We start from the raw sequence: 17,500 nt of genomic DNA on the forward strand, positions 1-17,500 counted from the left end.
TCTTCCAAGAAATTTATAACCGCTGTCGGACCACTATCTGATCGGTCCTAGAACAATCACATAAAAATTTCTTATTAACGGCAAGTCTTTTCGGTGACAATTAACTTCAGAATCTCTTTTAACCATAACTTGGAAGGAAAAAAGATAATCGAAATGAAACGGCTGATTTTTGCAGACACGCTTTGTTGAAACTTTAACCGGAAGTGGCCTGGTTAGCCATCTTCTCGTAAGTTTTTTTCTTAGTAAAAAGCCTCAACCTTAGTATTTTTTTCTTGATATTACTAACCTAAGGGCTGAACTTTGCAGGGATGCTAAGACCTCAAGATATAAAACATGGGCATGGAAAATATTTGGTCTGAAAAACAGGCCATTTCCGGTTGCTTCCCATATGCTTCAAATATGACCAAGTTGTGATAACAGCCACAGGCTAGCGAAAAAATTCCATGAGCTAATGTTCTCACCCATAAAAGCCTAGGGATAGGGCTTTACAAAGATGGTTTTGTTTTTGCGTTAAATCAATTTCATGTTGCTAAACGAGAGATTTAAAAGTGGCCAAAATTGCACTGAAAATCAGCCTCTGGGGACCCCTGAGGGGCTGATATCCAGAACTCGGCTAAAAAAAAGTCGTTGAAGCTGAAACTTTGGCATATTACATAACTCGACATAAGTACTTTGTGTACCAATTTTAAGCGAAATCGGCCGACCTTCATTTCCAAGTCTGCCCCGGTCTCTCAGGCAGAAGCTCTTAATCGTTATTAGGGAGTTCCAGCAAAGACGACGGTAAGGGGTACGGCTGTTCTCCTTGCTTTAACTGCCTATGATAAGTTGAAAAGAGTCAAATAGATTCCTTTTAACTAATTCAGCCTTGAGGAGCGTCATATTACAAGCAGGAAGGGAGCAAAAGTAAGACCAGTTACCCTCCACCAGTCTCTTTCCGAGTGAGTTCGATTCCCGAACCCTGCTTGCCTTTGTGGCACTGTACTCCTCCACTGAAAGCGGTTTTTTTTTTTTAATTTTCCTCTTTCACCAAAGACAAGCACTCGCTAAGCTTTGTGCTGATCACAATTTGTAGAACAATAGTGCTAAGATATATACGGGTGAGACGTACATGCAAGTGAAGTGGTTATCATAATTGAAATGGACGAATATTGACTAATGATATTTTTAACCCTAAGGTTGAAAAGAATGGCATCTCCAAACGCTGTAGACAGTACTCCTTTAAAATCCATTTTGCGCAAAGGTGCTAAGTCAATCTAAGCTAAGTTGTTATTTTTGTTCATCTTGTATCCGCCTAAATGTCGTTTGTAAACCTTTTTTGTTTTGTTTTTTTCTCGACGGGAAAAAGGTGCTGTTGCATCCACCACTTGTGGATGTCAAAGCACAGAATTGAAGAAATTGTAACTAAGAAGAGGCTGTGAACAAAGGACCGGGAAGAAAAAAACTCTCCCACCCTCCCATTTCTTCATTTTACTAATTGTCACCCACTCTCTTAGTTCTTTTTGCACTCTCACAAATACCCCTCATCCCTCAAAACCAAGACGGCGTCCAGACACTTCAACAACACGACGTTTTTACCTTCATAGACCCTCTAATGATTGCAAACTCCGCTGCATCATCCATTCCGTCACATGATATACAGTTTCCTTGGGTGAGGTAGTAATAATCTGATGCATCCGTTAAATGCAGCTTTTCTCTCTCATTCGGTGACATGCCAGCCAGCATGCGGTAAAATATGTGGTAATTTCTTTCATCTGGCATCTGAAAGTTACAATACAGCGTCAACGCACTTCCATGTTAAAGGTGTCACTTCACAAAAAACGCTGCAAACGCATCGCCCATATTCAACAAGCGCGAGTGGAATAATTGTTTTATTAAAAACGCCCACAAATTATGGATAAATCTTCCCTACTTTATTTTGTAAAAACAACAAAACTGATGCATACAGTTACTGATATTTGTAGAGTATGGTATAATAGCTCATAAGCCATGATGGCTAAGCCAATCAAAAATTCTAGAATTGCATTATCCAAGGATCTACATGTATGTAGTTTTCAATAATATGGAATAGCCATTCACGTTAAACTCATTGAATGGCAAAGAGATATTTGTTAGTTAATTATTTCGTTACCTGGTGAACAATTCTTGATTTCTCTAATAAGTATTGGTCAATTTTGGCACCTTCGATTGAGCCAGTCTTATTGAAATGGACATCGATGTATTTCCCAAACCGGCTGGAATTATCGTTTCGAACTGTCTTGGCATTGCCGAAGGCTGAAATTGCAAAAACGATACGCAATTTTAGTAATGAGGATGGTGATTATCAATCCTGAGGGTTGAGTGGAGAGATGAACTTGGAATACAGCTATTTCGAGAGAGTTTGTAAAGAATAAAGTGCACGCGACAATCCCGAAAGGTAATATGGGATATGATCAATACACTGTTGCTAACGACTGTAGCTGTCGAACCTACTTTTGTTACTTTCCTTCAGCACTCGCAAACATATATCAGTGGCCTCCCGAACGATTCTTTTAAATTTCTTTAAAAAACAGTGCACTTAAAATCACCCACAATACCTTTCAGGATTGTCGCGTGCACTTTTTCCGACAACGTTTCTCAAAATAGCTGTATACGGAAAAGCAGTGAGTGTTCGTAGCTGGGGCTGGGACATACAGTACCCCTCAAAAGCAAGTTACCACCACGCGAGACGAGAATCAACGCGCGCTACAGGAATCGCTTTGCGCGCGATGTTCAAAAATCGGCAAGTACAGTGGCTTGAAGCCCTTGCGAGATCTTACTTCACCCTTTTGTAAAGACGTACAGTGTAGTGTTGGTAAGAAGCCCATTTGATTTCCACGTACACGAGGGTTTTCAATTTTTGGGCAGGCATTTTTTGGCAGATTTCTCAATAAAGGATATTCGAAGTTTGAGTAGCCAATCAGAGCGCGCCTTTAACACTATCCACTGTTTTGTTATATAACAAACTTTCATTCTACATTCTTATTATAAAACCTTTCGAAGGAGTTTATTTTTAGGATTATTCGCTCACATTATACGACGTGAACGAGATGGGATCATCACAAAAGACTTGCGATAGTGCAAAGTTATATCAGTTTGATGTGACATTTTCGTGAAAATCGCTGTTCGTAGATTTAAAGTCCCAAACGTCTTTTAAAAACGCTGCCTAAACTAGTCTATGATACGAATATACCTTCCAAAACAGGATTAGCTTCTAAAATCTGTTGTTCAATCCAGGAATGCTGTCCACTGACAGCAGCAAGATACTGAAGAATGAGCTTGGTGGACTCTGTCTTGCCAGCTCCACTTTCACCACTGCAACACAACAACCGGCTTAACAGCTTAATACCCCGCCACTCCAAAAGTGATCTTAAAAAGTGTCCCCCTTGAATATGTTAGTTAAGGAAAGAAGTGGCTACGCGGCTACGCAGTGGTCATTAACGAGATCTTGTGCTGAATGTAGCACTTCGTTTACTGATTAAACCTAAGCGTTCGTTCCAGAAATTAGGCCTAAGAAGTCTTTCAAAATTTTAGCTTTCATTTTACGGTTCGGTTAACTAGACTTTTTAACGAGATCGTGTGAGGAATATTATTAAGTACTCGTTTACTGATTAAGCCTAAGCGCTCGTTTCAGTGCTCAGGCCTAGGCACTCTTTTAAAATTCTACCTTTCATTTTACATTTCGGTTAACTACACTTTTTAACGAGATCGTGTTCAGGATATAGCACGTGTTTACTGATTAAGCCTACGCGCTCGTTTCAGTGGTTTGGCGTAAGCAATGCGTAAGTAAGGACTCTTTAAGAATTTTAGCATTCATTTTACGGTTCGGTTAACGTAACGCTTTTTAACGAGATCGTGTGAAGAACATAACACTCGTTTACTGATTAAACCTAAGTGCTCGTTTCAGTGATTAGGCCAAAACACTCTTTAAAACAAATCTAAGACTTCATTTCATGGTTCGGTTAACTACGCTTTTTAACAAGATCGTGTGATGAATATAACACTCGTTTCACTGATTAAGCCTAAGAGCTCGTTTCAGTGATCTGGCGTAAGCATGCATTCTTTTAAAATTTTAGCTTTCATTTTAGGTTCGGTTAACTACGCTTTTAAACGAGATCGTGTGAAGAATATAGTACTCGTTTACTGATTAAGCCTAACTGCTCGTTTCAGTGATTAGGCCTAAGCACTCTTTAAAAATTTAAGATTTCACTTCACGGTTCGGTTAAGTAGACTTTTTTAACGAGATCGTGTGAAGAATATAGCACTCGTTTAATGATTAAGCCTAAGCGTTCGTTTCAGAAATTAGGCCTAAGAAGTCTAGGGGGAGGGGTGGTAATGACCACTGCGTAGCCACGTTGCCAATTTTTTCCTCACTAACATATTCTAGGGGGAAGCATACACTTACAGGAGTTACTCCCAACAACCACTGAATTGATGATACATTTATGAAGTGCATCATACATTGCACTGCGGGTAGGTATGAAATCAAGTGAAACTGCGGTGCCTCGCAGTCAAGAGCGCAATTTACTATTGCGTCGAGAAGCCTGAAAATTTCCAGGACTTCAACGGGGTTTGAACCCGATTAGTAATCAGGGAAACGTGGGTTCGAGTTCCGCTCTGCGCAAAAACCAGTTTTTCGGATGGGTGTGTCGAAAGGTAAAAATGCACGGTATGTGTTAATTTCTCCTGTATGTAGTCTATACATGTACCTTTCATTTGCCTCGAAGTTTCTAACTTTCATGTGTTCTTTACCCCGTCTGGGGTTTTAGAGGCAAGGATACACACTCAAGTGAAGGAAAGTTGGGCCCTAGGGATCCCCACGCTGATAAGTCACCTCATTACTCTGCTGCGTTGCCAGCGTGGTAGCCTTGATGGTGTAGTGGCTTAGCATGCCCGACTAGTAATCAGGGAGGCGTGGGTTCGAGTCCCGCTCTGGGCAAAAACCAATTTTTCAGATGGGTGTGTAAAAATGCACGGTATGTGGTAATGTCTCCTATATATAGTAAATAAATAACCTTTGCTTTAAAGGGCACAATACTCCGTTAAGAATAAGAATTACGGAGCAGGAATGGCACAGTGGTGAGGGCAATCGTCTCCCACCAATGTGGCCCTGGTTTGATTTCCAGAGTTAGCGTCACATGTGTGTTGTGTTTGATGGTTCTGGACTCTGCTCCGTGAGGTTTTTCGCCGAGTTCGCCGAGTTCGCCGATTCTCCCCTCTTCTGAAAACCAACCTACATTGTACGATTTGCTAAGAGTTGAGCTGATTTGATTCGATTTCTGAGCAATAAGCCCAGGGAACATAAAATAGTAACGATTAACCATAATTTTTGCATACCTGATTATAACACACTGATCATGTGCTTCTCTTTTCATGTGGGTGTAAGCATTGTCTGCCACAGCAAAGATGTGAGGAGGGAGATCCCCTAGCTTTCTGTTCTTGTATTTCTTGACATGATCGGCGTCATAGATGGGGAAAAGTTGGTAAGGATTGACTGCCACAAGAATGGAGCCAGTGTAGGTCTGCACAAAAAGAAACAACATTAATAAATGTGCTTTGTTACATTATTTGTCATCGTAAAATGCATGTGACCAAGGAAACTGGAAAACAAGCTGTTTGCAGAGAGGGAAAGAACATGTAGGCAAGTTACATTTATAATGACAAAATTATAAAATTTGCCAAAGTTGGCATACATTCATTGTCCTAAAATCACACGATGTCATGTGAACTTAATGGAAGCCAAAGCAAATCAATTGGACTTACATAAATCTGGTTGTTGTAGTATCTTATGAACAGGTTGTGCAAAATCCCAGCCTCATTCAAATCTCCCAGCTGGATCTACAAAAAGACCAAAAATTCAATGCCTAAAACTATTTTATTTATTACTTATATATTGTTAAAAATTTACTAGTACAATGGGTGCCGGTGAAAGCCACTGGTGCATTCTTAACTTCTTGTCACCAACTAGCGAAATTCTCAACAAGATCTACTTCCACCCCAAAACTGTCACCTTCATTGAAACCTTTCCCTCTTAAGAGTACCACATAGATTTTACTTTGCCTAGCGCAAGTTGATTTTACACCTCATTGAGGCACCCCTTGGGGGCCGATAGGACGCTTAGGCAAAGTTGCCATGATAGTGACAGACAGGGAAACAGTTTTGGCATGTCAGTTCAAAATTCCACCATTACACAGGGTATTGAACAGTAGGGGGGAAGGGGGGAGTCACTCCTTTCATTCATGCCACCAGATTAACAGCCAAGGAAGTGCAAGCTATGAGGAAAAAAATTAGCTCCCTCATTGCTTTGCAATCTCATGCAAAATGCATAAGTCTTCCTGTGGCTCTGATTGCCACCTACACTTCAGATACTTGCAGCAACAAATTCTTTGCCAGGGCAAGGAAGGGACAAAGTTGTTGGTATTGTAGTCTAAAGTCTGAGCTATGGGTGAACTGCTCGCTGATCTTAGAGCATCAATTAACCCATTGACAATCCTAACCCGCCCCCCACTGGCAAGTAAAGAAAAAGTAAAATCATTCTATCGCATCTCAATACTAGGATTTTGTGGGTTAACTCCAAGAGTAAATAAAGATGATAACAAAGAGAATGCAAAAATGGACTCTCTTAACCTTACAGTATGCTGTAACCCTAATTACATGTAATTCCTTCCAAGGAGTATATCTGGTTTTTATGAAGCAAATAAAACTGTTGTTCAAAGAATCCACTCTCTCCCCACCCACCCACCCCCCTCCCCCCCCCCAAAAAAAAGAAAAAATAATAATTGACTCACACTTGACTTGTGCCTTAAATTGACTAGTGCTCAAAAGTGACATGCTACAGTACCACTCTGATGAAGATGTCATGTTGATGACAATGAACATGACAACAATGATGATGATGATGACAAGATGAATAACAGTGATCTAGTAATGATAGTGATGATGACAGCCACCATGTAACCTGCAAACAGGCACATTTTAGCTTCAGTCATATGTTCTCTTAATATGTCGTTGCTCAGTAAGTACAGTACATGTTCCACGCGAGATCCAGAGTTCCCGGCGTTCAAGACTCATTCTGACCACTCATTAAATATGTTCCTGGCAGTCCCCGGTTCAACTTGTTGGCCACAATAATATTGTAAATAGCCAACTGGTTGCCTCAGGCCTGTTGGGATTCTTAACAGTCGTTGTTGCATTCTGTCATTTTGTTCATTGTGTTTCATTGGCCCTGAAAAGTCCCTTTGGAGAGTGGTCAATTAAGTAGGTATTGTATTGCATTTATGATCACAATAGTGAACAAACTAAGACAATATTGACCCATGATTAAATTTTCAAAATTACACTGTCTGAATTTTCAGTTTCATACCATATCATCCACTCCTTTAACACTGGTTGGATGCATGACTCTGAGTTTGGTTGCAAGGGAAGCTTGTATCCAGTGCTCCTAAAAGCAAAAGAGAACACATGTAACATACACTTACTTTTAGGCTAGTAACTATACAGTCATATTAGTTAACTACTAAAATACTGATAGTCTCATGCTAATAAGTAGGAATTTACATAAGAAAAGCTGTGAGGTTTCTATCAAAGCAAGGTCAATTCCAGCCTCACTTTCATTCAAAGGCCAGGTAACTAAGCACACAACTGTAAAATGGTCGATAAAGGCTTAGTTCTATTCATTGGTGAGCCAGTAATCAACTACTGCAAAGACACCCCCTTCCCTCCCTATTTGACCACTTGACAGTATGTCAAGATGCCTTACATGGAGAATGATGTGACTGCAATGCAGGGATCAAATGCTACCTATCAGTCTGGGGGCTAGTAGCTGGCCTCTTGTGGATGCCCCAGCAGGTCCTTACATTGGTAGCCTTTACTAAATGTAATTTGGCTGTTACATGTGAAATAATTGGCATTATAACAACAGCCTTTAAAAAAAATTACTATGTTTTTTTTTTCCATTATTATAATGATATTTGCTTGTACAAGTGACATGTACACTAAATTCCCACCCTTCAAGAATATGTCACAGAATTTATCTGTGATTCCCTTAAGTACATGTAACCTACCAGTTGGCGGGTTTATGGTCACTTCCCAATTGTTAGAAGTTGGCTGAAATTTCTCTCTTCATGAGCACAATGTCTGACTACTATACAGTATAATTACATGCACAGCCAGTACTGTACAGGGTGGCTTGCCCTGGTGAAAATCTTCAAAGGATCTTTAAGGATCTTCAAAGATCGTCATAAAGATCTTCAAGGATCCTAATAAAGATCTTAGAAAAGATCTTCAAAATTCCTTGCAAAGATCCTCAAGGATCTCGGCCAAGATCCTTAAAGATCCTCAAGGATCTTGCCAAGATCCTTGAGGATCCTCAAGAATCTTGCTAAAGATCCTTGAGGATCTTTAAGGATCTTCAAGGATTTTAAAAGATCTTTTGAGGATCTTGTTAAGACCCGTACGAAAATTCTGGGCGAGACGCGGGCGAGATTCGGGCCATAAAATGTCTCGCTGATGAGCGATACAGAGCCTGACGATAATCAGCCTGACAGGAGCGATAAAAATTGAACGATAAATGAGCGAGAATGGAGCGGGACATTTGTACTACTCTGACATTTGGACGATATTCTGAGCGATAAACGGGCGAGATTCAGGTCCATAAAAAAACAAAAATCACGCTAATGAACAATACATTTTTATGGGCGTGACGCTAGTTTATGGCTTATAATTTCGGGTGTTACGAAAACTAAGACCTAAGACCCGGTCTTAGCTTTCGTAGTACGAAAACTACAACCCCGCTCTTAGTTTTCGTACGAAAACTAAGACCCTTTGTTAACAGCGGTAATTACGGCAAAGAAACCCGGGAAAACTTACCACTACTCAGAGATTTGGGCGCTGTTTGTTGTTTCCTCACACGATTAAGTTTAAACAGACACAACGCCATGAGAAGCTTGAATGTTGTGCGACCTTGCGCGACAGAAAAAAAAGTGGCATTTATTGGCACGGAAACTAAAGATAGGGTCTTTTGGAGAACGAGAAACTCTGTCTGTTAACCCTTTGGTTATAGCAAGAGTCCATGTTTTGGTTGTAACCACTAAAAATGTGATACAGGCATTTTTCTGTCAGCACACATCTTCCAGTTTCAAAACAAGACCACAATTTAGCCGTAAGTCACGCAAACAGTAAACGGATGCCCGTAGATGGTCAATTTTATCATGATGCCTGATAGGGGACTGAATAGTTTTACATGTAAGACATAAGTCAAAGTGATTTTCTGTAAGTTTCTCCATATTTATCTGACTCACAAGCTTATTTCTCAGCTTATTACAATGAGGATATGAAGTATCATCTGTCAGGGGGTGAGGGTACATCGCGCTATCCTGGTACTTTGACGCATTATTTATAAGAAACATTGAAATCAGTATAAACAGAAACAAAATAGGCCATAATTGAAACTATTCCTACTTTAATAGTGCCATTATAAATTATAAACTAGAAAATCCCCTGCCTGCCACTCCCCCCACCCCAATAGACAGTACTACTGTTTTTTGTTTGCGTGACTTACGGCGACATTGTGGACTTGTTTTGATACTGGAAGCAAAATAACAAATGTGTATCGACAAAATAATTCTTGTATCACATTTTTAGTGGTTACAACCAAAGGGTTAACAGACTGAGTTTATCCTTATTCGAAAAATACTATCTTTAGTTTCCGTGCCAATAAGTAAGCGAACGATCCTCGACCGAGACCAACTGCAGTAAACATGACCCTTGTCATCATTGCGTAGACAGTCATGTAAGACAGAAACATGTTTCAGTTTAAGGTAACTTAAATAAAAAGAATGTATCAGCTTTTAGCATAGAACAAAATGCGACTGAAGTCATTTAAAGTGTCCATAATAAGGTAGGCATGTTAGTAGCCAGGTTTCCACAGTGATCTGTGATCAGATAGCGAGGTTGTTTCTGGTTTCTCATATATTTTAAATCTTCATACATTGTTTAAAATCTATTTCATAAAAGAGAAAATTGTTTCCAGCAATATTAATTAGAGCAAACAAATGCTGTTTTGATCTGGTTGATTACTGTCCTAAATGGGAAGAAAAAGCTCTGCATCTGTGTAGAGATTCAGATGTTTGGTGAAATGCACAGTTACGTTAAACTGAAACGCGCGCCAAAAGCGGTTACAAATATTTAATTATCGATAGCCAAAACTCAAACATTGCTCTTCCCTATTAAAGGTTTTCCGTCCAGCGACAAGAAATTCCTATCATTAAAAAATTATCGTCCGTTTTGGACAAGCAGGATAATGCTGTCTTGAGGTAGCTACATGATGTACATGTAGATTGCTTCTCATGAACGTGCTAAGCTATTTGAACTTACCTCTCCGGATGCGGGTGGGTATCACGCTAAATGTATCACTTGGAAAAAATATCCAGCCATATACGTATTTTAGCTCAAAATTCAGAGCGGTAAAAAATGGTTTGCTCACCTTTTACCCGGGGACGGACTACACGTACAGAAATGCAGCAAATAATATATTACATTAGAACGACAGCCAGAGTTAAGTAACTGATTTGCATCTTTGAGTACTCCCTGATCTATTTCTACTAATCTTTTCTTATCGAATAACAAGTAGGGAGCACTTATGTATCGAATAACAAGTGAGCAGCCTGAGTTTCGCCGATAATACAGCGTGACAAATGTCTCGTTACTGCGGCGTAAATGAATAAACTGGGGTTTCACTGTTTCTCGCTCACTCACGCCACACTATCGGCGATAATCGAACCAAACTAATGTCTGGCTCAGTCGCACAAGCGCGACAAAATGGTTCTCTCGCTTTGTGTCGCTCAGTTCTTGCCTTAAAAACAGCTTTATGGCCCGAATCGGGCCCGAATCTCGCTCATTCAGGCCACAAATTTTCGTACGGGGATCTTTGTGGATCTTTCCTGAATGTTACCAAGGAATTTAAAAAAAATCCTCAAGGATCTTTATTATTTTAAAAGATCCTTTGAGGATCTTGTTAAGATCTTTGTAGATCTTTATGAATCTTACCAAAGATCTGTAAGGATCTTCAATAATCTTACCAAAGATCTTCAAAGATCCTAATCTATCCTTGAGGATCTTGTCAAGATCTTTGTGATTATTTTGGGTATATTCAATATTCTTACCAATGATCTTCAAGGATGTTTGTGGCTCCATTAAAGAACCAAGATTACTGCCAATTATGGCTTTGATTCACCTCACGGTTAAGATAAGTGCCAGGATGTCATATGGAAAATCTGAAACATGCTAATTTAAAGTGAATTTGGAAATGGCCAATTCCTATTAACTACCGTGAACAACAACAATATGGCACAAACATCATTTAAACTTTCTTTATTTGCATAGATGTGTTTATCATTGTCAAAATCATAAAAAAAATGGAGATTAAGGATACAATAGTGTAGGGCTGGAAACAAAAACCTAGTAAGTGACAATTTTTGGTCAATTTTTAGTTTTGCACAAATCTAGCCTAAATAGACCTTTTTCTCTTGTACATTTTGTTTTCCCAAAACAAATCATGTGATAATACTCAGGAGGATTAGTCCTTGTTTTGCTCATTAAAAAGAGTGCATGCAAGCATGAATATGTCTGCCTCATCATCAATCCAATTTCGATCGGGGTTTATCCCCGTAAACGGGGCTGGCTGGATTTACATACAAAAGAAAAAAGAAAGGACCAATTAACCTCCTGAGTATTATGACATAATCTGTATTGGGAAAACAAAATGTACAAGCAAAAACGGTCTATTTTGCAAGTTGACTGGAAATGAACTTACATTGCCCTGGTATTGTTTTTATCCGATTTGAGCTTTTTTTCGAGAAATAAACTATGCAAAAATACTATTGGCTTCGCATTTGAAAGCAACGGAATCAGCAAAGCAACACCTACCTTTCATTGTTTGATTAAAATTTAATGGCACAAGCTTTATGCAACTGTATGCGTCAGTAGCTCATCCGAATGATGCGCACAGCGAAGTACACAGCAGCTTGGTGGTTTGACCCACCGATCAGACTTATTATTTTTCTTTTGTTTGAGATGTTTCTCTCGTTTTTCTTTTCTTGATTTCCTCTGCGATTTTATCGATCTTTGTTAAATCTAAGTTACATGAGACATGCACAAAAAATTAAATAAATAACTCTGATCAGTGGCTCAAACCACCGACCTGTCGTGTACTTTGCTGTGCATATCATTCAGTTGAGCTATCGACACACAGTTATATTAGTTTATAAATGCCATTAAATTTTAATGGTACAATAAAAGGTAAGTGCCGCTTCTCTGATTCCATTGTTTTCAAACATGAAGCCAATGGTATTTTTGCATAGCTTATTTCTTGAAAATAAAGCTCAAATTGCATAAAAAATTACCAGAGCAATGTTCTTAAGTTCATTTCCAGTCAACCTGCAAAATTTGGGCTAGTTTTTGAGCACTAAAAGTTGGCCAAACATTGTCACTTACTAGGTTTTTGCTTCCAGCCCTTCTATTACCGCAGTTGCAACCCCACACTAATTATTATTTTTTTCCCTCCATTGTGAACAAGTCATGTAAGTCATACATTTAATACTACAGTGACAATATTTGCTTGATAAAGGTACGGTAAAAACCTGAATAAATTATACAGTGTAAGAACCAAGTTTTTCCAAGCTACAGTCTGTAGGCTAAGGCTAGGCTACAGACTGTACTCAGGTTCTTAGAATAAAATAATGAGGTTTTGTCATTGGTGGGTATGGCCTATTTTGGGCCATTTCTGAAGTTTGTACAAAGCTTTGCATGATAAACAGAACAAAACTAAAGCAACATTAAAACAATGGTACTATGTTGCTGCTGGGAAAACATGGTACTGGTAGAGCTTGTTATATTAAATTTGTGTATTCAGTGTTTGACTAAATTTCTCAAAATACATGTAAGAATCCATTTCAAAATAGGACTGTCTTAGCCAAAAACGTTCTTACTTGTAAAAGTTCTTATATGTGGGTTGTTCCTGTTTTATTTCTGTACACCGTCATTGCCATCACTGTAGTTGTTGCATAATAATGCCTAACATAAGCTTAGCTTACAGGATTAGAGTAATTACAACATTTTTTTCGCTTTGTACCTAAGCTTGGTTTCCTCTGGACAATGCGATTTAAAGATACATAGTATTATATTGTCTTTTTCCAACCTCTTCAGAAATTCAAGGCAGTGACAACTTGACTACAATGCTATAAAAAGTGCTCATTGCAGTGGTTTAATGGTGACTTGAGTACAACAGCAATGGAGTCTAAAACAAAAGAAGCATATATAGATTTTTTAAATCTGGGTTCTCATTGCTTACATAACAGAATATCGTGGACTTTGGTCACCAATTACAGACCACTAATGTCTTATCATGAAATTTCATGCACCATATCCCAGAAGAAATCTCTGCACCCAATGGAAGTGTCAACATTTGGCTGTTTATGTAGGAACACTCAGATCAGACTCAATGTAACTAAATCAAGCGTTCTTTTGCGTTTTAAACCGGGATAATTAAATTCGATGTGAATGTCCATTTCGTTGGCTTCGCTTTTTGTCGGTTATTTTTCTGAAGGATTTTGAAAACCTTCCACTACAAGCTTCGTTATTTGTAAATAGAAAGACACTTCACAAAACGTTACAACGCCCGCACTTTGTATTATATTAAGCTTATAAATTATAGAACATTACTTGCACTTTGATTTATAGGACAAAAGCCCATGGAATTAGCATAAAAATTGTTTTATCCAACGCTTACCTCTTTAGGTGAGTTATTATCAGCAATTCCTTCCAGTGGACAAGCATTTTACATTGTAAAAGAACTAAAATATGATAAGGACTTGCAGTAAACCGAAAATCGAAATAACCGCCCGATCTGTGGCTGGTGTGAGCCCGCAATTTTTGGTGCTGGCCTACTGCTGACCAGAGCGGCTCAAATCCAAGATGGCTGATCCTCAATGATGTTCGAGGGGACGCCATACTGAAAAGTGAAGGAAGTCATTCGAAGATCATCAAGTGAAGCTTGCTTTGAGAAAGTTTAAGTTTTAGTAATCTCAGTGAAGTGAGACAGAACATGCGTCACCCATTGCTCCCACTTCACTTCCGTTTCCAAGTTTTGGACGATGGTTTTCTTCAAATTATAACTGGGATAGATGAGCTGACGGTCAGGTTACAATGTTTTCAGACTGGACATGCAACTTAATGTTAACTTCATTTTAAGTTAGTGCATGTAAATAAGTAAACGATCTCTTATAGAACAAACAATTGGTTTATTTGTATTTTTAATGCATTTGGCTAGACAATGAAGTAATAATCCTTGTATAAACAAGAGCAATGGCACTTTCTTTAGTGATGTTTTGCGTTCCGGTTCTTGTCACTTAACCCATTGTCATTTAATAAAATTTTAATAAAATGATTCTTTTGTCAGACTATATTGATAAAATCTAATAAGGTATCGTGTAACATAACGCAATTGGGTTTTTGTTTCACTGATTTATCTATTTATTGGTATAAATGAACTCCTTTACTCCTTTAGATTATTTCTCAGTTTCGACAGTCACAACCTCTAATAATCCTAAAAAGATCCTAATTCTTGAGACAAAAAAGGTACAGGACATTATTTAATTGAGGCATCAACAGGTTCTCCCTAAAGCTTTTGAAGACTCCCAAAAAAGATCCTTTAAAAAAACCCCAAAAGGATCTTTAAGATGAATCCCTTTAAAATCCTAATGGTGTTCAAGAACCCCCTTTAAAGATGCAATGGTAACTAATTTATTGCAGTTACTGAGTTCCCCCAAACAGCTGTCTTAGACCTTTAAGGATCTTTAAGGATCCTGATAGAAATCCCGTTAAGGTCCTCAAGAATTCCTTGAGGATCTTTCATAGATCCTAAGGAGATCCTTTGATTGATCCTCAAAGGATCTTTATAAAGATCCTAAAAGATCCTCGAGAATTGTTTGAGGATCTCTTAAGGATCCTAAAAAGATCCTTTGACTGTTCTTGAAAAGATCTTTATCAAGATCCGTGAAGATCCTCAAGGATGTCATGAAGATCTTTAAAAGATCTCTTTGATTAGATTACAAAGATCTTTCCAAAGATCTTTGAAAGATCCTTAAAGATTAATAGAGGATTTATCAAGGATCTTCAAAGATCTTAATAAAGATCTTTTCAAGATCAGTTAAAAGATCCTTTTAAGATCCTTGGAAGATCCTCAAAGAATTCTTGAGGATCTGTAAGGATCCTTACCAAGATTTTGAAACTTACTCTCACTAGGATCTTTGTAAGATCCTCACAGGATCCTCACTGGCTCTTTGGGGATCTTTACAACTCCTAATTGCAATTGAAGATCTTTAAAGAACTTTCAAAGATCCTTCAAGGATCCTTGAAAGATCCTCATCTTCAAAGATCTTTTGCAGGTCCTTGAGGATCTTTAAGGATCCTTGAAGATCTTCAAGGATCCTCTGAGGTTTTTCACCAGGGTGTGCTGCTTGTACATGTACATGACTGTGAATGACAAATTTAAAAGTAGCTACACTAAGCTAAATGTACGCCTTCCCACATTTTTTTAGTTTTTATTTTTATTTACGTTAGCAGATTACACACACCTTTCCTTCATCATCAACAACTTGAATCTGGCCAGAATCTGCCAATTTGACAAGTGCTCCAATTGGCACGTCAAACTCCCCTCCATTGGTGTTGTCCAACCACACATGTTCACCCTACATAAGCCATCAAGCAAATCCTGTGAGCTTTGAAACACTCACAGATAATACATTAGAAAGCAAGTGAGTCTGGAGGCCGTAAACTGCAGGTTGCCGGTCATTGTATGTATATTGTATATTATGCTTTACTGTAACAGTATATAATGTTTAAGCTTATTGGTTAACATTTTTGTAAAAGTTTGGGTTGTTTCAGTTATGGTAAAACAATGACCTGCAACCTGCACTTTACATGCTCGGAAGCGAGGTCTTTACCTCCAGCTTCACTTTCATTCACTGGCCACAGGTCACTAAAAAAAAGGTTAAGTCAGCTTACAGGCCTAAAGGCCCATCAGGCCAGAGCATATCCCCGGTTTCTGTCGCATGAAGCAACTAGGAGTATTTTCTACTCCCCCCTGCATGGGATGCTAGTCCATCGCAGGGTTACCCCCAGCATTTCACTGGTACCCATTTATACACCTGGGTGGAGAGAGGCACCGAGGTAGTAAAGTGTCTTGGCCAAGAAACAACACAATGTCCCCTTCCAGGTCCCGAACCCGGACCATTTGCTCCGAAGTCGAGAACACTAACCATGAGGCCACCACGCCTCCCTGCCACAGGTCACTAAGCACACAATAACGAAAATGGCGGTCTAACCACCCCTCTCCCCATTCCTCAAGACAACAGTCTTGAAATCACTTAAGTGAGTTAAAAGTGTAAGTGTAGTCACAACTAAATCATTCTGTTCCAAGATCAACTTCACACTTGCTCTTATTCAAAGACCAGCTACTGTCTGAATTTAATGTCAGTGAGCCTAGTCACTGAGCAAGTGACTGTAAATGGCCCATTGTTGTTGATGCTCATTCAAACTGAGTACTAATCTCATTACCCTGAAATCATCCACATTAGCAGCAATTCTTCCTTTAGTTGTCTCCTACTAAGTGAAAAGCTGTAGAAGCTCACAGAACCCAGAAATTTATTTCACTTATAAAAATATTTTCATTCATTACCATAAAAGAAAAGCCTTTTTTTTAATATTCTGATGACTGAACTAGAACTGAAGTATATAAATGGTGTCTAATGGGCAGGAAACAATAATGTGCTTCTCCTTTGCAAACTTTCATTTCAGTTATTACACAGCCCAACATGAAATTTAAAAATTGTCCTATTAACAGAAAAAAAAAAACAGATTGTTTTTAGCGTCTGAAGAGACTCAGTGTATGCAAAATACATTAGCAGAAATGGTTCATTTAAGATGCGATGCTCATTGAAAGAATAGTATTATTAGATGCAGATGAGTTTAAACCAATATCGTAAAGTATACTGCAATCAACTGGCATACTAAATAAATGATTTATGAGGCATGCCAGTGGTGTGTTTATAGAGAAAAATGTTAAATTAACGATGTCTGTACTAAGCAAAAGTGTTGAATGTAAGTAATGTACAATTAAAATCCACAGAGGAATATCAAAACACAGGTGTGGTAATTATAGTCAGTCTCACAGTGGTCGACAGACAATAAGACCTGACTGATATTGAGATTAATGAGAAACAATGCTCAACAAAGCCCAATAATTGTTGCTATTGGAGAGCCGGCTTTACAACCATTTAATGCGGTTAAAACCCTTTTGGTCAAGATTTCCATGACAAATGAAGTAGAGTCACTGCCTGTTGAAATTCTCGACAAATCATGATAAACATTTCATGACTACGTTGTCCTCACAAGAAAAATTATTCTCGAGGACAAATATGCAATCAGA

General features: G+C 38.6%; 1 protein-coding gene across 1 annotated transcript in view; it reads right to left on the bottom strand.

Annotated features, from left to right (window-relative positions):
- LOC137983804 (unconventional myosin-VIIa-like) overlaps positions 1-17,500 on the bottom strand; it is an 82,831-nt gene that overhangs the window by 64,184 nt on the left and 1,147 nt on the right. Inside the window, exons 3-9 of the mRNA XM_068830973.1 lie at positions 15,648-15,761; positions 7,379-7,456; positions 5,779-5,853; positions 5,353-5,537; positions 3,209-3,330; positions 2,129-2,271; positions 1,576-1,758 (exon numbers count right to left, since the gene is read on the bottom strand). Coding sequence (XP_068687074.1) covers positions 1,576-1,758; positions 2,129-2,271; positions 3,209-3,330; positions 5,353-5,537; positions 5,779-5,853; positions 7,379-7,456; positions 15,648-15,761 — 900 coding nt within the window. The remainder of the gene's footprint in view (positions 1-1,575; positions 1,759-2,128; positions 2,272-3,208; positions 3,331-5,352; positions 5,538-5,778; positions 5,854-7,378; positions 7,457-15,647; positions 15,762-17,500) is intronic.

Source organism: Montipora foliosa, chromosome 13, assembly GCF_036669935.1.
Source record: "Montipora foliosa isolate CH-2021 chromosome 13, ASM3666993v2, whole genome shotgun sequence".
Classification (NCBI taxonomy): domain Eukaryota; kingdom Metazoa; phylum Cnidaria; class Anthozoa; order Scleractinia; family Acroporidae; genus Montipora; species Montipora foliosa.